Here is an 18,008-nt window from a genome sequence, read left to right on the forward strand (position 1 = left end):
GGCCAGGCGCGGACCTACAGGCTGGACGAGGCTGCCCCATGGGTGATGCTGCCGCAAGGTGGGGCACCGGCCGACGGCGTCAGGACACTGCGGGCGGGGGCGATACTCTCGTACCCCCCCCCCCCGCCTCCCCGGCGTCGTGGCATTTTGTGATGACCTTGGCTGACCCAACATTCACTGGATTCACTGGGGGCTTTCCTCTGCCTGTGCTCGCTGGCGTTCTTTGCTAAAGAAGTGCCTTCCCTCAGCAGCCGGGGGGAAACTACGGCACCGCCCCCCACTCCCCAAAGGCGGGCAAACGCTAATGACCTCCTTTTAATTGCCTGTGTCCAGAGTGACTGACTATCCGCCAAGGCAGAGCCAGATGGATTTGTCATTCCAGGCCCGGCCACTAGAGGGCGGTGGCGTGCGGCCCGGGCGAGGCCGGCGCGGGCGCATGACGTCACGCTGAGTCCAAGAGAGGCCGGCGCGGGCGTGTGATGTCACGCTGCGCCTGGGAGAAGCCGGCGCGGTCTGTGACGTCACGTCGTGCGCCCAGGCGAAGTGGTGGGGTGGTTGATACCCTGGGGTCTCGGCGCGGTTGCCATGGGTCCGCGGGTGCAGCTCCCGCCAGAAATCCAGCTGGCGCAGCGCCTGGCAGGGAACGAGCAGGTGACCCGAGACCGGGCGGTGAGGAAACTTCGGAAATACATTGTCGCCAGGACTCAGCGGGCCGAAGGTGGGCTCGGGGTTGGCGGCATGTGGGCGGGGGCGCCTCGGCTGACGGGCCGGGTGGGGGGCGCGGGGCGGCCACCCGGGCTAGGGGACCTCCCAACCTCGTGGAGTCTCCACGTGGTCGCGCCGAGTGGGAGGGGCCCGCGGCAATGCTTCCACTCGTCCCTCGCTTCCCGCTCGTGCTCCCGCCTGAGCGCTTGGCCCTCCGGCCCTTCCCCACCTTGGCTGCCCTGAAGGTGCGCGGCGCTCACCTCCTGCTGCAGTGGGCACGTGTCCCTATGCGGAGGCTCCCCCTCCCCAGCCCCTTGTTTCCTCTTCGCAGTTAAGACCTGCCTTCCTCTGGGAACCGGTCCCCGCATCAGCCCATATATCCCGCTATCCCTGCTACTCACTGTTTGGGCACCCTGTGTTTTTTTCCTCAGAGCGGCATTTATCACTGTTGGTAGTCTTTTTCTTGTGTAATTATTGGGCTGTCGTCTGAGTTTCACGTAGTGTACAGTCCTCAGAGAACATGCTTCCTAAGTGATTCTCAGAATGTGGGTCTCAAAACGTGGCCCCCATCAGCAGCTTCGGCATCACCTGGACATTTGTTAGAAATGCAGATCCTTGGGTCCCATCCCCGTACTGCTGAATCAGAAACTCTGACAAGTGGGCCAGAAATCCGTTTTAAGAAACCTTCTGGGTGATGGGCTCCTGTTGCTGTCTGAGAACCACTGCTCTGGAACAGGGTGCCTGACACGTAGTTAGGACCTCAGTACATACTCGTTGGGTGATTTTATATGTTCAGTATCTGCCTTCATAACGACCCTGAATGAGGTAACTTGTAATTTTAAAATTTGAAAAGTGCACAAAGCCCAGGTGTAACGCCGGGTGAATTGTTGCCAACAGACTCACCTGAGTAGGCACCATCCAGACCAGGAAATGGTGATTCACTCAATTTTGAATCTACAGAAATGGAGTACAGCGCCTGTTACTTGTAGATTCTCGGTAAATGTTTATTGAATGAATGAAATGACAGTTATCTGGGGGAGTCCTTCCAGCCACAGGCCCAGCAGGTTCTGAGCTGGGAGGATGGCTTGAGAGGGAGGGCCAGGTACCTTTACAGTAGGATGACTTTGGTCTAATTCAGGCGTTCACATTTCTCTGGCTGTGTTCTGGCACTAAAAAGTTGGGTTCATCTGTTCTGAGTGTTGCTGTTTCTGGTGCAGGTGGTTTCACTCATGGCGAGCTGCTGAAGGTGTGGAAAGGGCTGTTCTATTGTATGTGGATGCAGGACAAGCCACTCCTCCAGGTGAGTGCCTGGGAGGGTACAGAGGAGCTGGGGCAGCGGTGACAGTGGGAGGACAGGCGAGCACGTTGGCGACCCTCATTTTACTACTGCAGACACGCTGGGCAAAGTTTTACAGCTTCGCTACTTTTTTTGCCTTTAATGGCCGGAGGGGCCAGGGCCTTGGGTTGGAGTGAGTCTTGCGCTTGCTGAGTTGAGCACCGCAGCAACACTGTTGAATGCCAGTGTACGTCATGGCTGAAAACCGGGTTGTCTGTTCTGTGTTTGTCAGAGATGGCAAATAAGTGCTGAAATGCTGGAAACCAGGGGACGGAATTCAAGTCTTCTGAGACAAGTATTTTTATTCCTAGCCTTTTTTTTTTTTTTTTTTTTTTTTGCAGTACGCGGGCCTCTCACTGTTGTGGCCTCTCCCGTTGTGGAGCACAGGCTCCAGACGCGCAGGCTCAGCAGCCATGGCTCACGGGCCCAGCCGCTCCGCGGCATGTAGGATCTTCCCGGACCGGGGCACGAACCCGCGTCCCCTGCATCAGCGGGCGGACTCTCAACCACTGCGCCACCAGGGAAGCCCTGCTAGCCTTTTTTAGAAAAACAGACTTTATTCTTTAGAGCAGTTTTGGGCTCACAGCAAAATGAGAGGAGGAGCTACTGAGGTTCCTCATGTGCCTCCTGACCCCCCACAAGCACAGCCTCCCCAGTTATCACCCGTACCAGAGCAGGACCTTTGTCCCCATCCATGGACCTATGTGACACGTGATCATCACCCAGAGTCCATAGCTTACCTTAAGGTTCACTCTTGGTGATGTACAGCCCGTGGGTTTGGATAAATGTACAATGACGTACGTCATCATTATGGTATTTTACAGAGTAGTTTCACTGCCCTAAGATACTAGCCTTTTTAGAAGTGTTTCCCAGTGGCAATTGTTTACTGTTCAAAATAACCTGGGTGGTGACGGTACTTATTTAAAATGCAGATTCCTGCACTGTATTCCACGCCTGATAAACTAGAAGCTCTCAGGGGAGGCTCTGGAATCGTCTGTTTAGCCAGTGCACCGGGTGATGCCTGGCACAGTGACACAGGCAGGCAGCTGGTAACTTGCAGGGGTCTCATCAGCCCCCTTTCTGCTGGCCAGGTGGCTGTGTGCTCCCAGGCTCCTGCTCTCCCGCCCCTTCCTGTCAGCCTCCGTTGCTCAGGGTTCAGCGTCGGTCATGCGGGCGGTCCCTGCCCTTGCTTGTTGTGAGGTCCTGTGGGCCCTGGCCTTCAGGGGAGGCCTCTCGCGGCCAGTGTGAGACTTGCAAACCCCAAGCCCGCTGGGCTGCGAGGCCCCGTGGAGCCAGATCCCGCGACGAGGATCCTTGCTGCTGTTGCTCGTTGCTGTAGGATCACGTTTGTTCTGTTTCCTGCACAGGAAGAACTTGGCAGGACCATTTCCCAGCTCATCCACGCTTTCCAGAGCACAGATGCACGTGAGTATCCCCGCCGTGGTCGCGCCAGCCCCCGTTCTGAGAGCGGGAGTGAGGGCCCCGTCCCGGCTGGCGTCTGCTGGTGCTGACGTGGGAGATGCTCTTCTGTTTGTCCTGCACGTGTTTGCTCACTTGCCCAGAGTAGACGCAGTTCAGGAGTCTAGAGGGCTAACCCTTATATTTCAGAATTGCAGGGGAAGGCGGTGTAGTGTCAGCAGCTGTCTGACTGGATCTCACCTGATGGTGGTGGGGTTCCTGCAGAGCCTCTTTCTGACTCTTGTGTTCTCGTTCTGACCAACTTCAACCGTTCTCATCCCTGCGGCCTGCCCGTTGTGTCTTTAGAAATCCTGATGTCTAGACCCTGGTCCCATTAGGTCAAGCTCTGGGGGTGGGGCCTGGGCGCTAGCATCTGCGACACCCCCTACCCTGCTCCGAGGGCAGCTAGGGCTGGGCAGCATTGCTGGCATGGACCCCGGGACCGTTGCTGGTGGTGCCCCAGCTGTGTGGGTGGGTTTAGTTCAGTTATGCTTAAGCTGGCAAAGTAGTCAAGAGCAGGGAGTGTGCAGTTACAGTAACTACTTTCTCCATCCGGGAGAGTCTCTTAACTGCATTTGAGTAATCACTGGAGGAGATCCATTCTCTATAACTTTTACCTTCTAAGAACCTTCAGAAGCATTTCTGTGCTCAATAGAAGGCCAGGTACAGAGCGTTCACTTGGTGACGCTTGAATGAGGTAGTGAATGCAGGCCTGTCCTGTGGGAGATAAGAGGTGCCCTCTGGGGACTTCCCTGGTGGTCCAGTGGGTACGACTCCGTGCTCCCAAGGCAGGGGGCTCGGGTTCTGTCCCTGGTCAGATCCCACGTGCTGCAATAAGAAGTCCACATGCCACAATGAACAACCCGAGCGCCGCAACTGAGAGCCGGTGCAAGCAAAATAATAAATAAATAAATATTAAAAGAAGAGGTGGGGGGCCCTTTGTGTCCCGAGGTCAGGGCGCCAGCAGGGTTGGGCTCTCCCGAGGGCTCTCTCCTGGTCGTGCAGACGTCCGTCTCCTCCTGTGTCCTCACGTGGTCGTCCCTCTGTGTGTCTGTGTCCTGATCTCCTCTTAGCAACACGGTCAGATGGGATTAGGACCACCCGGTGACCTTTTATCTTAACCATCTCCGAATAACGTCACATCCCGAGGGGCTGGGGGTTAGGGATCAGGGTGTGGGCCGGGGACCTGGTTGAGCCCGTAGCACGCCGGTTCTGACATACTGTTATTGGCAGGGTTTTGTGTTTGATCAGGTCGGTGGATTCAGTGGGGCGAGTGCTGGGGCAGGGCGTGGGTGCCGGGCAGGGTCCTTAGCCCCAGCCGAGGTGGGGCAGTGGCAGTGGTTGTGTGGGGAGAAGCGGCCTGAGCGCTGCTTCTCGTGCTGGGGGCTTCGAGTGCTCTTTGCCTGATCTTCAGAGGATGTGGCTTCAGTTTGCGGTTGTAGCTGGGATTTGCTTTTCTTTCCAAGGTTCCTAAAAGCCCCGTTTTTAAGCCAAATCCATAGCACCGCTCTCAGCTCAGCACACTCAGGGGCTCAGCACCCCCGAGGCCGGTGCCATGCGACGTCCTGACAGGGCTTCTTCACGGTCTCTCCCCTCCCCTCCCCTCCCGAGGCAGCTGCCGCTTTCCCCTGCCCACCCCCCGACTCTCTTCTGGCCTTTTCTTTCCACCAGAGCACCTGTTCCTTCAGACATTCTGGCAAACCATGAACCGCGAGTGGATGGGCATCGATAGGCTGCGCCTGGACAAGTTCTACCTGGTGAGGAAGCTGCCTGCTCCCCACCGGGGTCCCTGCGGTGCTGGGGCACGGCGTCCAGCATCCCGGCCCCTGAGCCCCCCACTGCCCCAGCAGTGCCAAGGACCAAGGCTGCTGGGTGGCGAGCGCCCTGCGGTCTGTTCCCTGTGAGCCTAGTCGGGCCGTGAGCGGAGCGTCGGCCTCACGTGGGGTGCACGTGCTGGGGTTCTGCACACACTGTCAGTTCAGGGGAGGAGGGTCACAGTTGCCCCTGGGGGAGACTCGGTGGCGAAGCCCTTGCTGCTTTGCTGCCATGAAAGCAAAGCTTAGAGCTCGGGCCCTGGACAGAGACCCCCTGGGTCTGCTCGTGGGGGACCAGCTTTGGAAGGTGTTTTTCTCTGGGCAGGGACGGTTTATATAATAGCGTGCAGAACCTTCCTTGTCTTTCTCCTTTCCTGCGCTGCATTCTGGTGAATTTAGGTCATTGATCTGCGCTCAGAAATGCAGGAAAAACTGGACTGTGTCTTGCTGCGGCCCCTGTTGAGCTGCAGCTTTGTTACTGCGCGGGTGTCCCCTGGGACTGGGGACAGTCCCCAGATGAGTGCTGCTGTCTGAGAGCAGGTGGCCCGATGCGGACACTGGATGGGCAGCAGCCGGGCCTCGCTGAGCACAGGTCCCCGTGATCTGCCCCTCAGGCCGGCCACCCGCTCCGTCTCGGTCCAGGGTTATGCGGTCACCACGTGTGTGATGTCAGGTGCTAAAGTGAGGACAGCTGGTGGGCGAGCGTGGGGCTCAGGAGAGAAGGAGGACGGCGTGTGGACAGGCAGGGCGCTGGGCTCTGCACGGTTACAGAAGGCCCGCTCATAATTCACAGGGGCTGTGTCCCGGGATGCAGAGCTGGGCCTTAGGTCGGGGGTTCTGCTGCTGTCTGCGGCCTGTTTCCCACGACCCCCCTGTGGCCACGTCTGGCAGTGCAGCCCTGCTCTAGAGGCTGGTCCTCCTGGCGGCACCGCAGGTGTCCTCTGTCGCCTTTCACCACTACGGGTCCCCCCTGCAGGCTTGTTGGGTTCATGCCGGCAGGTGGGGAAACCGGGCAGTCAGCCACTGTGCCACTGTGCCGGGGATTGTGGGCAGAGAAGGAAACTGGTTTCTCCCTCGGGTGGGGAGAAGCTCAGGGGGCTCAGAGGAAACAGTCTCCGGCGCAGACCTGGTGTTTCCGAGGCTCCGCTCTCCTGGGGGAGCTCCACGTCATCCCATTTTCACTCTGGAAACAAGCCCATCCTTCGTAGCTGCCGATTGTGGTGTGTGGTCACTCCCCGTGTCCCTGCTGTGAGCCCGACGTCCTGCTGCTATTGGGAGACTGGGTGCCTCCCGCAGGCCCAGGTCCCCAGCAGCTCTCCAGGGCCTGCCATGTGCAGTGGGGTGCCCAGACGACCCGGGGCAGAGGGGAGGTCTGGGTGGTGCCACTAACGGGGTCCCCTCCTGTGCCACAGCTCATGCGGATGGTCCTGCACGAGTCACTGAAGGCCCTGAAGACACGCGGATGGGACGAGAGGTCAGTGTCCCAGAGCGGCCTGCGGCAGCCTGTGCCACTCAGGCCGGTCTGGGTCTCTCCTCTACTCATTTGTCAGTTGAAGGGTGACTTAGTGCTGGAAACAAAGGCATTTTTAAAATTACGTTTGAGCACGTGTTCGTGGGAACGTTTGTTTCTGCCTTGACGGTGAGTTCGTACTGGATCAGAACTAAGCCCTCACCAGAGGAGGCGCCGCTGAGCAGCTGTTCTTGTAAAACGTGGCACCTTCAGCTCGTTCATCAGCGGTCATTGCTCTCAGCTCTACGAATACTTGAGCCGTCCAGACTTCACATTTTTGACAGCGGTGCTTGTGTGTGTCCCTCCAAACTGTAAGGGCCTGTGTCTTCTGGCTCACCTCAGGCCTGCCCTGGCACCTGGCAGCTGGGGGGGATCCTCAGGTCGGGCTGGGCTAGGCTCTGCGGCGTCTTAGCTCCTCCCACAACCCCTCCTGGAGACCAGGCAGGGGCGGGGCTCCTGCAGCCTGGACCTGCTCCTTCGCCTGAGGCTCTGCATCCAGGTTACAGCAGCAGGTTTCCAAACCCCCCGGGGGCAGTCTGAGATCACAACAGAAAGTGGGTTTCTGAGCATTTACATTTTAAAGTTTTTGGAATTAACTAAAATTTTTAAAAAACCTTTTTTCTACTTATGAGAGTGATGGATGTTCATTATAAAGAACTCAGGAAACTTTTTATAAACACTGAAAAGCAATTTTAACTCCAGCAGACAATTACTTTTTAAAAAATATATATACCTATTTTTTTTATGGCTGCGCTGTGCAGCTTGTGGGATCTCAGTTCCTCGACCAGTGACTGAACCCGGGCCACGGCAGTGAAAGCGCGGAATCCTAACCACTGGGCTACCAGGGGACTCCCCGACAATTATTGATACTTTTAAAGTGTTGCCTAATTGCATGGTCCACAAGTGGTGTCGCACACGCTTATTTATTTTACTGAGAATGTGTCAAAAACATCTCACATCACTGTCCTGATGCTGCATGATTTGGGGAGGGCGGGCACTGGGGGAGAGGGCTTAGAAACAGTATATTTTGAATTGGTTTGTGATGAAAAAGTGATGGTAAAGGAGTTTATTTTTAAGCCCAAGGATAATAAATCTAGGACCCAGATGTCAAAATAGCTGCCAGACTAGAGAATGCAGCTTACGGCCGTGTTATTCTCTAGGACTTCCTCACTTCCTGAATAGCAGAGTTAAACTCTTAGTCCCTGGCCTAACAGCCCCCCTGCCCCCATAAAAGGTCAGCAGGATTTGGACTGCAGTCACTGGAATTACTGATCTAGGCTGAGAATGACTGTGGGTAACTCTACATTTTGGGCAAGGGGCCTCTTTTAGTGATTTTCATCCTTAAAGTTCTATGAAGACCTGAGGCCGGGAGTCTCGCTCATTTCCGGATTTAGGACTGTGTTATCTGGGGGGTGGCTAGTGACTGAAGCGGGGTTCAGTGTTAAAGGGACGGTTTTGTTTCTGTTAATTTTGGGGGCGTGGTTGTTACCATGAAGGTAGTTCCATCCTCGTTGTCACCAGCAGTTCAGTGCAGAGATCCTTTTGAGGAAACCGGTAACGTCCCACTGCCCTGGGATAACCAGCCCTGCTCGCTGTATCTGCTCTTCTAGCCCTTTTCCGTTCTGAAGAGTTGCAGGCTGTAAGTGTAACATTTTTGTCTGTGTGAACGTGACTGTTGTCAGCAGCCTGGCAGAGGAGGTCCCTGGCCCCTGGCCTGCCTCCCTTCCGCTGAGCCGTGGAAGACACCCCGGTGTAGCCAGCATCAGCATTGTCCAGGGAGCTTTTTGAAGGATACATGCTTTACAGGTCAGGTATCTGTATATTAACGAGCACCCAGGAGTTTCAGGTGCGTCTGGGCCACTAACAACCGGTCTCTGGAGCTCTCTGATCTGGGATTCCCCAGGCCTCTGAGACCGGTGAGACCCACGTGCCTGGGTGAGGTCTGATGTGACGTGTGACCATCCACGGGCCCGGTCCAGCAGGACCCGGGAGGCAAACTCGTCCCCTTCTCTGGCCTCCGTCTCCCTTTGCGTTTGCTCTGTCCTGGTGAGCCTCCCCATGCAGTTCCCAGCGGGGACAGTAGGGACACCAGACACGGTGGGCTCTTGCTCTATAGCCGAGGTTCAGCCCTGCCGTGTGTCGTGGTCCTGGCCGTTGCCCGTGGATCCATACTCGCAGGGGTCCTTTGTGCCGGCACAGACCCAGGTCATCGGGTCTTCCTGTGTTGGTGGACGGGGCGTCTGCCTGTGACTGTGTCCCGCCAGAGCCCCCGGCTCAGGCGGCGTGAACCCATCGCCTTGTTGCCCCTCGTGCTGCTGCTGGACTTGCCTTTTCTTTCCCCAGACGGACCGAGCAGCTGCTGGAGCTGCTGATGACGGAGATCCTGCACCCCGACAGCGAGGCCCCCAGCGGAGTGAAGAGCCACTTCATCGAGATCTTCCTGGAGGAGCTGACCAAAGTGGGCGCCCACGAGGTAGGTGTAGGCGGCAGGGTGAGGGCGGCGGCCGGGCTGCTCGGGTGCCTGAGGCCCAGGAACCGAGCCCCCACACTGTCCCCACAGCTGACGGCGGACCAGAACCTCAGGCTCATTGGGCCCTTCTGCACGGTCGCTGCCCAGACTCAGGAGTGAGTGTGGTTCCCTCCTGCTCGCCTCTTCTGTTCCACTGAATCCCCAAGGGGGGCTGCCCTTAGGAAATGCTGTGTGCCCATGGCGGGCCAGCAGGGGGGCCAGCGGGGCTGAGGGGCTGGGGTCAGGAGAGACGGGCACGGGGAGGCGGAGTTTCTTCCCTGAGGGTCCAGCCTGACGGGTGGCTGTGGTGCGGCTGCCCCTTAGCTCCCTGGTTTTGCACAACATCACCCGAGGCATCTTTGAGGCGATTGTGGAACAGGCCCCGCTGGCCATCGAGGATCTCATGAAGGAACTGGAGGAGGAGCAGGACGGGGACACGCCGTCCAGGGAGCCCCCTGAAGGTGAGGGCCGCGCTCATCGGGACGACGGGCCTGTCCTGCTCTGAGCCCGCGGTGGCTCTGCGGGAGCCCGGCCTTCGTCTCCTGCCCCGTCCCCTCGATTCTGCCCTCCCCACCAGAGTCTGTTCTCAGCTCTGCAGCCAGGGTCACCTTGGGAACAAGCACACGTGTTCACTCCCCTAGCCCGTGCCCCGTGGCCGTCCGTGTCCTCATGACTTCCCGGGCTCGGCGTCTGCCCTGTTCTCCCCTCCCTGGCAGGGTCTCTGCCCTCTGTCCCTCCAGGCCCGACCCCGACCACCCTGTTTAAAGTGCAGCCTCCCAGCCCCTACCCTGCGTCGCTCACTGGGCGTTTCCATGGTGATTCTCACTTTCTGGCGTAAGTCACTTGAAGTTACATAAATCACTTGTTCATCTTTCTGGCCTGGCTTCCGCCACCGGATGTCAGCTCTGCCAGGACGGGGACCGTTCACCATGCTGTGTACCGGGTGTTCGGAGCAGCACCTGGCACAGAGGAGGCGCCCGCTAGGTCGCACTGGATGAGTGAGTGGGTGGGTGGGTGACTGAACGAGTAGAAGGTGGCACTTGTGAGCATCCCCCTGAAGCCCCTGGGGGCAGGGCCCGTGGGCTCCGCATCAGTGGTGTGCAGTCTGGCCTGTCCACCTGGATGCTAAAGTGGGTCTTCATGGGACGCCAGCTGGTCTCGTGACTGTCCTCCGGGTGACCTGTGCACTGTGTCCTGTGGCTTCAGGGGTGTGTGTTGTCCACCAGCTTCAGGACTTTTCTGCTGTTGCCTTTTGTCGTGGTAAAATACACGTAACGTAAGGTTTGCCACTGTGACCGTGCGTACGCACTTGTGCAGCCATCACCGCTGTCCATCCACAGAACTTTCCACCTTCCCAAAGTGAAGCTGTCCCCGTTCAACACTCCCCGTTCCTCCCTCTGCCCAGCCCAGCTCCTGGCACCCAGCGTTCCGCCTCCTGTCTCTGTGAACCTGGCTGTTGACGCCTCTGTGGTTCATGTCAGTAGGATCAGACGGTGCTTGTGCTCGTGTCTGTCTCATTTCACTCAGCGTGACACCTTCAGGGCTCATCCACGCCGTGTCACGTGCCAGAACGTTCCTCCTTTCTGAGGCCTAATGATATTCCATCGTATGTATTTCGCATTTTGTTCTCCATTCATCGGTAGATGGAGTCTTGGGTTGCTTCCATGTTTTAGCTGTTGTGGTTAATGCTGCTATGAACGTGGGTGTACAGATATCTGTTTTGAGACCCTGCTTTCAATTCTTTTTGGTCTATACCCAGAAGTGGAATTGCTGGATCATATGGTACTTCTGTGTTTAACTTTTTAGGAACTGCCATACTGTTCTCCATAGCGGCTGCATTGTTTTACATTCCCCCCAGCAGTGCACAAGGGTTCCAGTTTCTCCACACCCTCACCAGTGTTTGTTGTTGTCTTTTTTTGGTAGTGGCCATCCTCACAGGTGCTAAGTAGTATCATCGTGGTTTTGATTTGCATTTCCCTAATGATTATTGGGAACACCTTTTCATGTGTTTATTGGCTGCCCATATATCTTTGGAGAAATGTCTGTTCAAGTCCTTTGCCCATTTTTGAATCAGATTTTTTTGTTGTTGGGTTTTAGGAGTTCTTTCTATATCCTGGATATTAACCCCTCCCCAGATACCTGATTTTCCGTTATCTTCTACCGCTCTGTGGGTGGCCTTTTTACTCTGTTGCTAGTCCCTTTTGATGCACAAAATTTAAAGTTCTTATCAAGTCTGGTTTGTCTAATTTTTCTTGTTACCTGTGCCTTCAGCATCATATCCAAGAAATCGTGGCCAAATCCAATCTGAAGTTTTTGCCCTACGTTTTCCTCTGAGTTTTATTGTTTCTTTAGGTCTTTGATCCATTTTGAGTTAATTTTAGTATATGGTGGTAGGTAAGGGTCCAACTTCCTTCCTCTGCATGTGAATGTCCAGTGCCCCCCCCCCCCACCGTTTGTTGAAGGGACAGTCCTTTCCCCACTGGCCGGTCCTGTGCCCGCGTGGAAGGTAGTTTGATGGTAGAAGCAAGGGCTGACTTCTGTGGCCTCTGACTCCCGTGCCCTTGCTGGCGCGGCCCTGGGCTTTCTCGTCGGTCAGCACCCCGGCCACACTGTCCGGCCGTCTTGGACGTCCTTCCTGGCCCTCCCTTCCCCTCCCCCTCTTCCTCAGTAGCCCGAGGCGCCGGCACAGGCTGACCCAGGGGCCCATGGCGGCCTAGGGCCTGCCTGCAGCCTTGCTGTCCTCATTCTGTGCCACACATGCCTGTGCCTCTCGGCCACCTGTTGACCGAACCTGTCTTCTGTAGGTGGTGATGTCAGGGCCCCAGATGTCTGGCCAGCGAAAGCTTCCTCACCCGAAGCTTCATCTCCCGTTGCCCCTCAATCCAGGTTGCCCCGTGGCTGCACCAGCCACCTTTCTTCCTCATCCTGGGACTTCTGGCCCTGCGATTGCTGCCTAAGATGCCCACTCATGATCCCCTCCTGGTTTCACTTTTTGGACTGGTCGGGCCCACCTTCTCTGGGACGGCTCCCTCGTTTCCAGGCCAGTGTGGGCACTGCAGCCCTCGGGGGGAGGCCGTCAGTGCCCCTGCTATCCCGTGCTGTGGGCTCCCCTGCCCAGGTGTGGGCCCTGGCAGGCAGGGCTTCTGGTTCCCAGGTGCTGGGGCCCCGTGACACCTGCGGCACCAGGCGTGTCTGAGTCCCTGGGGCCCTTTCGTTCTAGGCTCCGTCAGTGGGGCTGAGCCTGACCCGGGCCAGGAGCAGGCGGGGGACGACGAGGAGGAGGAGGACGGCGCCGGCACCATCCTCCAGGTGGGTGGCCGGGCTCCACGTGGGCTGAGCTCCCGGCCTCTGGAAGGCAGAGCAGGATGGCGTCCGTCCAGCTGGGACTTGGAGGAACACAGGTGCCCCGGAGCCTCGTCTGCAGAAAGAAGCGCAGATTTGTTGAAAGTGGAGTTGGGGGCTGGGTGCCGGGAGGCTGGGCTCCGGCTTCACTGCTCGACAGCCACCCCAGGTCTGCCTGCGGCTCGCCTCGAGGGCGAGGGCGGTGGGGCCGCCAGGGTGGCGTGTGCTGAGTCGGGGGTCAGAGCTCAGCGGACAGGATCTGTGACTTCAGGCGAGTTGGACACGTAGGGTCCTTCCTGATACATTTCAGAAGTTGATTCCTTGATACATTACTAAGATTTTAGGCAGCCTGGGTTAAATTTATCAGGTTAATTTTCCTCGTTTCTCCCGGAGGGTTTACAGTTGTGCAGAGGCTCACCTTGCGGCCCCTCGTGATCCACTGGGCGGCGCTGCCCTGGAGCATCTGCCGTGTGTGCTGGGGACGGCGTTTGCGGGGGAGGGGGGAGCAGCGGGGGACCTTGGGGCACAGCCTTGGCGTGTGGTCCTCGTGCTCTTTCTCTCTGTTGGTTCCCATCCTGGGAGCACCTGCGGGGGGCTGACTTTGGCCTCCATGGTATCTGTCTGTGAAACAGTTCGACTACGAGGCCGTTGCCAACAGACTGTTCGAGGTGGCCAGTCGCCAGGACACCCCTCCGCAGAACCGGAAGCGCCTCTACAAAGTGATCCGGAAGTGAGTAGCCCCGGGCCCTCCGCTGTGTCCGCGCCCCTCTGCTCTCTGGTGGCCTCAGCCAGGTGGGAGGGCAGCTGTCTTCAGAGCTTGGGCGTGAAGGGGCTTCCCGGGGGCGGCTCCCCCTTCTCCAGAGGCCATGGCGGGTGACCGTCTCTCGTTCTTTCAGGTTGCAGGCCCTCTCGGAAGGTGAGCATTGAGCCGCCAGGCCTAGACGGCATCTTGTCCTCTTGGGAGTGGATCGGGTGGCGTGTTCTCGCACAGCGTGGATGGGTGCACAGAGGCCGGAGGTGGTGTTTCTCTGGGGGAGGCAGGCTGCGGGCCTCAGCGGCCCTTGTCCTAGTGAAGCCCGGGGGATCTCAGGGCTGAGTGTGCGGGAGGGGCTGACCTGGCACCCAAGAACCTGCATTTCCAGTAAGTGCCCAGGCCTGCCGCCCTGCTGCTTGGCGCTGCAGCGCCCAGCTCCACTTCTCGGTGTGTGGCTGGTGGAGCCGGCGTGGCTTGTTCTGAAAGGCAGTTTCCTAGAAGGTTTAAGATAGAAGATGTAAGCGTTTTTCCCCCAACATTTCATTATAAAAAATGTTAGACACGTGGCAGAGTCGTAAAGGACGTTACAGTGCATACCTGCATGTCCGCCACCTCGGTTCCGCCATCAGTTTAGTGGCCTTGTTTTCCCGTGTTTCTGCCTCCCCCCGCCCACCCCTCAGTCAGGTTGTACTCCCAAATACTTCATGCTGGGGTAGTGTTTTTTAGGTGAAATGTACGTTCAGTGGAACGCGCGAATACTGGGTGCATCTGGTGGGCTTAGACTGACGCACACACCTGTGTGACTCAAACCCACCGGGACCCAGGACGGTCACCTGCCCCTTTCCAACATAAGCGTCTGTAGGATGGAGCGAGACGTGTCCCAGCGCTCCAGGAACCGGCTCTTTCGGGCGCCGTCTGTTGCTGCCCAGGGAGCTGCCCGCAGCTGTGGCGGAGTCCGGCCGGGGCCTCCTTGCCCGCAGCTCGCGGCCGTGGTGCTGGTGGCAGTGGACGCACAGACCGTAGCCTCTCAGCCCACAGCCTCCTGATGGCCCGCCTTGGTCTTTAGGCCTCTTCCCTGAGGACGACATCCCAGAAAAAGCCTACAGGAATCCACGGGGTGGGAGACGGGTGAGGATGAAGAAGCGCTTGTATGAATCCCAGCTGCAGAGCAAGATAGGTAGGCCTGGCGGGCGGGCTGCTGGCTGGGGCTTCGTTACCTGCGTTCTGTCCTCCACGCTCATGTCGCCTGTGACTGAGGCCTGTTTCCAGGCGTGATTCCCCCTCCCCAGCCTGCTGCTCCGCAGCGCCCACTGCCCCTGTGTCCTGGAGATGTGGTGCCCTGGCCCCGACGCCCCGCTGCTCGGGGGCTGTCTCTGCTGCCTGGCCCCTGGGCCACTCCCTGTGTTCCCCACTCTCCTTCCCTGTGGCTCTGGTCTGGTGCTTCTTCTTGACCCTTTTCCATCTTTGATCTGACCTGGTCCGTGCCTCCACTTGCACCTCCCCTGGCGTCCTCCAGGGAGCCCCTAACCTCGCTGCGCTCTCCTCCTTGATTTTAGAGGCTTCCCCGTCTCCCGTCTCCCTTCCCCCTTCCCCTCCCCCCTCCCCATCTCCTGTCTTCCCTCCCCTCCCCCTCTCCTGTCTTCCCTCCCCTCCCCCTCCCCCTCTCCCGTCTTCCCTCCCCTCCCCCTTCCTCCCCCTCCCCGCTTCCTTCTCTCCCCTCCCTCCCCCAGCTTGTCCACAGGCCTGTGGTTAGAACGGTGACTGACCTCGCTAAGGGCTGTCGTGCGCTTCTAGCACACCCCCAGCCCTGTACCCACTGTAGACCACTGGGGCTGCCCCCTGCAGTGGGATGGGCTGTGCCCACAGCACCGAGCGGGGCAGGAGCCAGAGGCACCCCTGGCTGGAAGGGGACACAGAAGAGGGAGAGGTGGTGGCTCCACCCCCCACCTAGACCCCTCCTGTGTCATCCGTGTGTGGTCAACTGGCCCCAAGTCCTGGGGGTGCGCCCTTTGAAGGGTCTCTCCATTCACCCCTGCTCCTGCCTGGGCCAACCCTGTCCAGCTCGTTTCACGCCAGGGCCGCTTAGCAGGCGTGGACTGGCTCACATACTCACGCCAGGCTGGGCCCTGGACGCTGACTGTTGGCTGTCACGTTGACTGAGAGGCCCGGCCCTGCTTTCCCAGCTGCCCCTTCTGACCAGCGTACCCTCTGGCCCCATGTGCACTGAGCCTGGGCCCGCGCGCCCCAGATGTCCTGCCTTTGCCCAGTTCCCTTTCTTCTTCTGTCCTCGTGCCGGTCGTCCTAAGGCCCACCACCCGGTCAGCCTCCCTGGCGTCAGGAGCCCGAGTAGGTTTCCCTGTCTGACAGCCGTGGAACTCACAGCCTCGCTGGCACAGGCCTCTGTGGGGCCGCCGCGGGTCCACTCCCGAGGCCGTCGGTGCCTCTGCTGAGCACTGTGTGTCCTCTGCCGCCCTGGGGCTGGCACCTCAGTCGGCATCACAGCAGTTGGAGCGGCCTTCTCGACGCCTCGTTTACTAGGCCTTGCCATTTCAGGGAGAGCTGCAGAGGAGGCCTCGTGTCCAGACCCGAGCCCGGCATCCGCGAGGCGGCGCCGGAGCGCAGGGGCTGACCCCGCCGTGCCCCGGGAGCAGCCCGGGGACCGTGGCAGGAGAGGGGCCCCCAGGAGGCGGCGGCGGCCTTGGGCGGGCGCCAGAGCGAAGGCGGCCGGTGGCCAGGCGCCAAAGGCGAAAAGGAAGCGGGCCCTGGAGGGCCAGAAGTGATGTCCGCCAGGCGCTCCGGGACGGATGAGGGGACGGGACAGTCAGGCTGGGTTCCCGAGACTCTGGACACCGACTGCTCCCCGACTTACTGTGTCGGGAAGTGGCAGAGGTCAGGACTGAAGGGGGTTGGGCCCTCACTTAGCGCCTGCGTCCCAGAAAGTGCTGCGGCTGTGCTGACCTCGGTCAGGCCGGCGGACCCCCGGGACTGGAGCCTCCCTGCAGGCGCCCTCCCTGGGCAGGGGACCGGCTGCCCGCTGGATGTCCGTAAATAAAGTGCCACGCGGTGCCTGCAAACCAGTCCTGCCCTGGTGCGTTTATGCGGGTTCTCTGGGGGTGTTTGTGTTTTGCATCCGAAGCGTGTTGACGCGGTCCTCAGACATGCTCGGCAAGATGAGGCCGAGGGTTACCAGCATCGTCCGGACGTGCACTTTATCAGCTCGGGCTGGGAGCTGACTGTGAACCGGTGCTGTGGGCCACGACCCCGTTGCCTGGGCAGGAGGGTCGGTTCCCTGCCCACCCCTTGTCCGTGACTGAGGCGGAGCTGGATCTGAGGTCCCCGTGGGCGTCCGCACGCCTCCCCTCGGCTCCTTTGGATGCCGTTTCAGCCCTTGGCCCGAGTCCCAGTTAGATGGAAAATAGAAACGGGACGTAGTGCTGTGTGGGCTCCGGTGGCTCCCAGGCAGGGCTGTGGCCATGGCGAGGGCTGCCCGGGTGACAGGTGCGTGCCGCCTCAGTCAGCCAGGCCGGCCTCTGCTGGGCCGAGGTGTGTGCAGCCCGGCGACAGGCCCAGCCTGGGGGGGACCCGTAGAGGCTGGAGCTGAACCTCAGTTTCCAAAGCCCAGCCGTGTGTGAGCACGGACCCCCTGGAGTAGACGCCCGGGGACCCCATTTTGGTCCAGCTGTGAGGTGGGTGGGGCTGGTGGGGTGCAGGAGTGGGGAGGGTAGTGACAAGTCCCAGAGTCTACGTCCCTTAAAGTTTAAGTGCCTTTCCCCATTGCCAAAAATAATCAGTAAACAATCTACGATAGGAATAGAAAAGAGTTTTATTTGAGCCAGACTGAGGACTATAACCCGGAAGACAGCCTGTCATAACTCTGAGAACTGCTCTGGAGAAGCAGGGTTTTCAGCACAGTTTTCTGTCCTGTCAGAACAAAGAATGTTAAGTCAGGGGTACATTCCTTCAAGGTTTCAGAAAAAACCAGACCAGCAGGTACACAGCGAGTCAGCGTGGCCTTGGCACCTGGGAGGGAGGCTTATCATCAAAGGAGGACCAGCGCTGGCCTCCCAGGAAGGGAGGCGTTTCATCTTTATGTTTAACGTGGACATCCTTCTGGTCAGTGCGCCCTCTTCTTTAATAATTACCGCAGACGGACAGTGTGTATTTGATAGGCCACAAACAGGCTGTTGTAGTCAGCATCAGATGCAAGTCAGCTCATGCATAAGCCAGAACGACTTCCCCAGGCCTCAGTATGTGCACGTTCCTTTCACCACCCGAAGCGGCGTCAGGAGACGTCCACCACGGACTGCGGGCGGGCAGGGCTGGCTGAGGGGCGAGGTGACCTGGCTGGCACCCTCGAGCCGTCACTTCCTCCCCAGCTGGGACCCTGGGGGGGGGCGTTGCTGCCATTACTGCTGCTTTGTGGGTGCGGGCAGGTATTGTGTTGGTTTTTATTGGAAGTCCTTTGATCAAACAGTATGGAAGCAGCCATACTATAGAAGTTTCTGGGGGGGAAGAAGCAGCAGTCATTCCCGATTGCAGTTCTTAAACCAGTGCCGTTCTCCTGTCACTGTCTTCAGGCC

General features: G+C 58.8%; 1 protein-coding gene across 1 annotated transcript; it reads left to right on the forward strand.

Moving 5' to 3' along the window:
• The first annotated feature begins 503 nt into the window (after positions 1-503).
• On the forward strand, positions 504-16,502 carry RRP1 (ribosomal RNA processing 1). Its single transcript, XM_082625928.1, has 13 exons — positions 504-718; positions 1,923-2,005; positions 3,409-3,466; positions 5,171-5,256; positions 6,726-6,787; positions 9,167-9,296; positions 9,384-9,448; positions 9,657-9,793; positions 12,553-12,641; positions 13,307-13,404; positions 13,571-13,590; positions 14,495-14,605; positions 15,982-16,502. Exons 1-13 carry the CDS (start codon positions 586-588, stop codon positions 16,206-16,208), a joined length of 1,299 nt encoding a protein of 432 aa, XP_082482054.1. The 5' UTR covers positions 504-585; the 3' UTR covers positions 16,209-16,502.
• The last annotated feature ends 1,506 nt before the right edge of the window (positions 16,503-18,008 follow it).

The sequence above is a fragment of the Mesoplodon mirus genome (assembly GCF_964341445.2).
Source record: "Mesoplodon mirus genome assembly, chromosome: 6".
Classification (NCBI taxonomy): Eukaryota; Metazoa; Chordata; class Mammalia; order Artiodactyla; family Ziphiidae; genus Mesoplodon; species Mesoplodon mirus.